Genomic DNA, 7,493 nt, shown 5'->3' on the forward strand with positions numbered 1-7,493 from the left:
AGATGCCCCTCAGTAGATGAATGGATCAAGAAAATGTGGTATATATTCACAATGGAATTCTATGCCTCCATCAGAAAGAATGACATTGCCCCATTGGAAAGACTTGGAAAAATAAGTGAAGTAAGCCAGGCCCAAAGAAACATAGGTTCCGTGGTTTCCCTTCTTTGCAATAACTAGGATATGTCTGAGAGAAGCAGACATGGTCAGATTAGTTGATGTTAAGCGAAATGAACCCGAAAATAAGGACTCAAAAATTTTTTTCTTTCTTGCTATTGTGTCTAACATATTTATAAGATATTTCTTTCTTGCTTTGTATGTCCCTCTCCCATGGTATAACCCCTGTTTTCACTGTATTTGATGTTGGTATAATTTGTGGAGGGGAAGGGAAAAAACAAATTGTTTAAATAGGGATACAGGTGGACCCATTGCAACAATGAGATGTACAAGATGTTATGTCGAATATGTCTTATTATATATTAGTATTTTCAAAACTTGTTTTCTTTTGACAGTTACTGGGGTTTGAACTCAGGATATATACAGATGTATAACTACTGAGCCAAGCCTCCAGTTCTTTTTCTGTTGTGAATACTTTCAATGTACTATCTCACATTCTTCCCAAGCACACATCTGGACCATGAGCTGCCTATTGTAGGTTTCCTATCATAACTAGGATGGCAGATGTGCCCAATACACTTTGCTTCTTTCTGTGGCATAATATTTTGTAGACTTTTCAGCCTGCAGTAACCTGGAATCATGATTCTTCTAATCTTTGCCTCCCACATAGCTAGCATGACAGAGATATGCCACTATGCCTAGGTATAGATTGAGAAAATGTCTTGTGATTTTATTTTCTACTAGAACTGTCTCTAACTGAAATTTGTCCCCTACTTAATTCTCAACCTCTCGATCCTACAGATATCAGCCATCAATGCTTAGCTTGATATTTAAACATTTAACCTAAGAGCATTGTAAAAGGCTTTGAAAAGGAGTCATCTTCTGCTCTTCACTCCTGTCAATTGAGAACCATAAAATGTTAAGCCTTGAATGTGACATTTATTTAACCATCACAAAACACCCACTTTAAATTCATAGTGCTCAGATATTACACTCGTGTGGTCATTAGGCAGTTGCTGGGGACTCACATGTTAGAGGAAGCCAGTTCTGTTGACTTCACATGAACCTCTTTGTGTATGGACTGTAATTCTTGGCCCACGGTTGCGGGTAGAATAGATATTCTTTCCTGAGTACAGTCCATAATTGGTAGAGAGACTTCTTGGATCCAGATGTCACTACAGGTTATTATAGTACTACCATAGCATAGATGACTATGATAAGGTAAAATAGGAATATGCCCAGAACAAGAATTTTCCAGAAACAGAAAAGAAGAATTACGGAACTGCTGGCTGTTGTGGTAACCAATAATAATACTGTATGTGATATGCTAGGACTCGTGATTCCCCGAAGACCACCAGAGACCAAGATCAATGTAAGCGACAAAAGAGCCATTTATTGCAACTCGAGCTTGGTCCTCTGTGCACTTAGTAACCGATGACAGTAAGAGGCCCCAAGCATAGAATCAGCACAGTTTTTATAGTATTGAAAAAACAACTTTAAGGAACTTTTACATGAGAAATTGCATGATTGGTTGACAGTTAAAGTAAGCTAAACTGGGCAAACATGATTGGTTAAAAGTGTTATTGGAGAGAATGATCTTACTACTGGTTCACCTTATGCTGCATGGCCACCCAGCGTCTGACGATGCATCTGGAGGAAATTCCTGTTTTGTTTTGTTTCTTCAAGGATTGTTAATGTGTTTATGTCCCTAGTTGCCCAATAATTGTTTTTCTCTTTGTGTCATTCGTGGGTCGGGGTCATGGTCAATTCCATAACTTATACCTCACAAAATAGTGACTGGCTTAAAGATGGAATCACTCAGGCATCAGGCTCTTCATAAGAACATGCATATATTATGAACTGTATAACCATTTCTTTTGGTGGTAGAGGGGATTAAACTGAGGTACTGCTGCTACCACTTGAGCCATGGCTCCACCCTCTTTGTACTTTAGTCATAGAGCCTTGCTTTATGTTCAGAGAAGAAACATGACTAAATGACTTGACTTCTAAAGCACTTAAACACTGACATAAGGGAGAAGAAAATTAAAACATAGAATACTAGTTTGGGTTTAATGAAGCGTATAGATTTATTTGAAACTTTGAACATTGGTACTCCAGGGAAAATTGATTTCCAAAGAAAAAAGTCACCCATTAAATAACAATTATTTCCTTTGTTTTACCAGGCATTTGTAAAATAAATATACATATATTTATATAATATGCAACTTATAACAAAATTATATATTTTTATTATATATTAGGTTTATATCTATAATCTTTATAAACAAAAGGTATATTTTTGGAATTTGAAAATCAATTTTAGAAACTTTTACTACATTACTTGGTTTAAGCTTGCTACTGAACAGCATATGGCATGTAGGCCCTAAAATAGCATGAGGGCCAAACATGTAAGGAAAGTATTTCATAACATAACCCAAGGCCAATATATCCTGGCAAGTTTTCTGGAGGGGCTGTTTGGTTTTCTCACTTATGAAGAAACATGTATTTGATAATATTCAAATCAATCTATACTCAAAAGCTCTTTTCTCCAACCTGAGTTATTAATTATGAACTCTCAGATATTCTTCTGGGGAAAATGTTACATATCTCTATATTATTACAAGGAAATTTATAATATCACTACATACTAACAACGTACTTTCTGATTTAGGTAAGAGTAATCAAAACACAAAACAAGTTGTTACTAATTTGGCATTTACAAATTGGTAGGTTTCTTCTTGAATGATCAGAGTGCATGCATTCTTCTATTGGGCAGATACTTTTCTTGAAACTTAAATCATGAACAGAAATAAAAAAATTAAATGTATTCACATTGAAAAACTATACTTGGTGTTAAAAATAGCAACTGAAATGTATCCACTGTATACCTTGGATTAGAATATTTTCTGCCTAATCTACTACACAGTCTATCTAAATAAATACAATCCCAGCTATAAATAATAGTACTAAAATTATTTCCAAGCTCTTAGAACCACAAACATGGAAACATATGCACGATTTGACAGTTTTAAGACAAGAAATTAAAAAGATTAGGCACATATATCTCTTACACTGTAGGCTTGCTTACTTAAATGGTACTCTACTATTTGAGTCATTGCTTTTTACTCATTACTTCTGAGACATAAACTTTTCTGCTTGCAATGACTTCAAAATTTGATCCTCTGTATCTCAGTCTCCTAAGTGGTAAGGATTATAAGCATGAACACCTGGTAAGCATACTTTTCTTCTTTCTTTTCCCAAATGTTTCTTTTTATCGATTTGAGCACAGGGTATACAAAAACTTTAAAACTTGAAGAAGACTGATTTCCAGATTACTTTTGAGTATTAAAATAAATGCAAATCAATTCCTAACCAGTTTAGGCAAATGGGAATCTTGATACAATCACAGGATTCTGATACTTCTTTTTAGAGTACATCTCCCCCCCACCCTCTGCCTTGTTATAAAGAATTAAATCCAATGAACAAGGATCTAGTACTTTCTCTCACTGCTTCGAAGTAGACTGGTTAATTTGCCCTATTTCCACTTTGAGAAAGAAATCATTATCCTTAGCTCCAGAGGCCTGCGTAGTTCCCACGGACATCTGGATGGACTGGTCCCCCAGCTACAAAGAGCTTCATCTCAGGCCAGTTGTAGCAGTGTGTGTACACTGCGTTGGGATAGTACTCCAAATCACCAAAGAAGTCGACCCAGAGATCATCTTCGTTCACCCAGCCAGAGCCAGTCATCAGTTTCAACTTCCTCCCTGCAGGGTCTACAGGAAGTTCTGGATTGTGTTCGGACATGTCTTCAAGGAACTTGCGGGTGCGGATGTCATACAAGAGTAGAGCACCGTGGCCCGTGCCCACGGTGACCAGGTTCTGATAGATGCTCAATGAACGCACACCCGTGCCACCATCACGGGAACACAGCGGTGGAATTTTCTGCCGATGTTGGCGCACATCCAAGAAGGAGACATGAAACTGGGAACCCACTGCATACATGGACAGCTCGTCGCAGTAGGCCATGCACACATTTTCTCGGCAGTAGGACAGCCTCATGGTCAACAGTCTGGAAAGGTTGTCCCCCACTTTCCAGAGATGGAAGCAGCCATCTAGGGATACAGCACCCAGCTCCCGGTTTGGGGCACTGAAAGCCATAGCTCGCACTTTGCAGGCACCGGGGCTGGAAGATCCCGTAGGGATAGCCTGCATTCCTTTTGGACGCATGTGGGCATACACTGGAAGGTCAGCATTCTCACTAAGGGCAACGTCCATACCGGATGAGTCAGGATTCACGTGCCACATTGCCAAAGTGCCATCACGGGAGCCACTTATGGCCACCGTTTCATTTACCCAGATGATGGTGAAAATCCAGTCACTGTGGCCTTGGCGGTCACCCAGGCTCACAGGATCGAAGGTAGGAAGCTTATAAACAGCCAGGCTGTTGGGGTTTTCCCCACTGGTGGCCAGCAGTGTCTTGGAGGGATTTATCTCGATGGCATGGATGCCACTGGTGGGATAGGCACGTGCTGGGACAGGGATCATATCCCTCAGGAGCGGAATACGTGTCATCTGGCCTGACAGCACATCCACCACAAAGAGCGAATTGCACTTGGTGCCACACACCACCTGCCTGCCATTTAGCCACTGTGACGCGAATACCTTGTTGACAGTGCCCAAGCCCAGGTGGCGAACCCTGAGCAGGTGTGGCAGCTTCAGCACAGCATAGTCGCACAGTTGCCTCTGAAAGCCAATAGCCTCTCTGTGGCCCCATGTGCCCAGCTCACGGCCTTTCAGGCCGTACACAAACGAATGGCGCCCAAGTGACCACTTCCGCCTCTTGGACACCAATGTGGCATCACCCTGGCCGACCTCCTGGTCCTGCACCAAAGAGGCGCCAGGCCCCTCATCCGGCGCCTTGCGCTTCTCTTTACCTGGTCTCAGGTGAGCCATGGCAAGCACCAGCAATCACAAACCAAGGCACTGCTATGGACAGTGGAGGCCACGGGAGTGGCGGAGGGTAGGCTTCGTCCTGGAACACAAAGTTCAAAGCAGAGACTGAGGCCACTGCCAAATGCCGCCACTGCCACAATGCTAAGATGGCGGGGTAACAGGTGGCCAGAGGGGCGGGGCCTGGCTGTGGACGTTGGAGGTGGGGGCGTGGTCGTGTCTTAGTCTGGTCACGTCACAGAGTGGCTGCTTCACATCACAAAGTGGCAAGGCGCTGGAGCAACCGTGAAGAGCAGAAGCAGCCACAGAGTTGAAGATGGAGGAGCAACATGCGGTGGGAGAGCCATAGGCTCATCCTATGGCAGGTGTTACTTAGTGGGAGGGGGTCTGAACCTGTCTCAATGACCCATCATGGCTATGGTGAGGGAAGTGCTACCTACAACAGTGCTGGACGGCTGTGGCATCCTCCAAGTCAGTGCAAACCTGTGTAAATCAAGAAACTTTGTGGCTTAGGAGTTAGCAGAAAACTTTTGGAAGACATTGACAATGAGTGAAATTTCAAAGTTTAGTGTAAAACAAGCATCACTCCTGTGTTACCCTCTCTCATAGACCAGATAAACTTTTGTGGGAAGGTACCAGATCAAAAGTACTGCTAGTTAGGACCTTAAGCACCGTCCGGCTCATCTTCCCTCCTTCCCGGCTGTCAACTTGTTTCCCGCCGTTTGTCCCACCAGTAGTAAATTTTGAACTATGCCAACTGGACAATTTAAGTTTTGTTAGACCCATTATAAATACCTTAGGTTATAAGTAATGAGTCAGTCTCTAGATTTGGCTGGAGCTTCCCCTGTACCTGTGTGTTTTTGTTTTTGTTTTAATATACCTATTCGGGTGCTCAGTTATCTCTGTCAACACATTCTCTTGCCTGTTTTTCCTCTTTTTGAACCTAGTAGGATTCTATAGAAATAGAAACGGCAAGTGACAGAAAGATGATGGTAGTAGAGTTTGAAATTTGGTGTTGATATTCCTCCAGCACTATTCTTTCTGTTAAGGATCGTTTGTACTTTTCGGGGTCTTTCGTTGTGCCATATGAATTTTTGGATTGCTTCTTCTATTTCATTGAAGAATGAGAATTGGAATATTGATAGGTATCACATTGAATTTGTAGATAGCGTTTGGAAGTATTACCATTTTCACGATGTTGATCCTTCCTATCCAGGAACATGGGAGGTTTTTCCACTTCCTAAGTTCTGCTTTGGTTTCCTTTTTCAGGTTTTTAAAGTTTTCATCATAGAGGTCCTTCACTTTTTTAGTTAATTCCTAGGTATTTTATTTTATTGTTTGTGGGGTTATGACGAAGAGAGTTGCTTTCCTGATTTCAACCACACTATTCTTATTGTTGGCATACAGAAAAGCCATTGATTTCTGAGGGTTAATTTTGTACCCTGCTGCTTTACTGAAGTTTCGAATCAGCTCGAGTAATTTGGGAGTGGAGTCCCTGGGATTCTTTAAATATAAGACCATGTCATCTGCAAAAAGACAGAGTTTTACTTTAAACTCTACTACAAAGCCATAGTAATAAAAAAAACAACCACCTTGGTACTGGCACAAGAACAGACCTGAGGAACAATGGAATAGAATTGAAAACCCAGAAATGAACCCACAGACCTACAGCCACTTAGTCTTCGATAAGGGAGTTAAAAAATAGAATGGAAGAAAGACAGCCTTTTCAGTAAATGGTGCTGGCAAAATTGGTTAAATACCTATAGAGAACTAAAGCTAGGTCCTCATATATCACCTGCACCAGAATCAATTCCAAATGGATCAAAGACCTCGAAGTCAAAGCAGACACCCTGAAAACATTATAGGATGGAATAAGAGAAATCCTAGGTCTCCTTGGCACAGGCTGAAATTTTCTCAATACAGATCCAGAAACACAACAAATCAAAGAAAGATTGGACAAATGGGATTGCATGAAGCTGCAGAGCTTCTGCATGACAAAGGACATAGCTAGCAAGATCAATAGAAAACCCATAGGTCTGGAGAAGATCTTTATTAGCCATACAACAGATAAGGTTCTCATATCTAAATTATTCTTGGAACTCAAAAAATTAAATGCCCCCAGAGAAATCCTCAAAGAAACAACTGTACAATAAACAAGTGGGCTAAAGACTTAAAGAGACACTTCTCTGAAGAGGAAATAAGAATGGCCAATAGACATATAAAGAAATGCTCAATCTCTCTAACCATAAAAGAAATGCAAATCAAAACGACATTGAGATTCCACTTCACCCCAGTTAGAATGGGTATAATAGAGCTCTCCTATGACCCAGAAATCTCACTTTTGGGCATTTACCCAAATGATCACAAACAAGACCATACTAAAGCTACCAGCACAACTATGTTTATTGCAGCATTATTTACCATAGCTA

The 7,493-nt window shown here is 41.0% G+C and overlaps 1 protein-coding gene across 1 annotated transcript; it reads right to left on the minus strand.

The window, feature by feature from the left end:
• Window positions 1-3,681: 3,681 nt before the first annotated feature.
• Window positions 3,682-5,067, minus strand: LOC106001824 (DDB1- and CUL4-associated factor 12-like protein 2). Its single transcript, XM_013036790.1, has one exon. The coding sequence runs from the start codon at window positions 5,065-5,067 to the stop codon at window positions 3,682-3,684; it is 1,386 nt and encodes a 461-aa protein (XP_012892244.1).
• Between the last annotated feature and the right edge of the window lie 2,426 nt (window positions 5,068-7,493).

The sequence above is a fragment of the Dipodomys ordii genome, unplaced genomic scaffold (genome assembly GCF_000151885.1).
Source record: "Dipodomys ordii isolate 6190 unplaced genomic scaffold, Dord_2.0 Scaffold462, whole genome shotgun sequence".
Lineage (NCBI taxonomy): Eukaryota > Metazoa > Chordata > Mammalia > Rodentia > Heteromyidae > Dipodomys > Dipodomys ordii.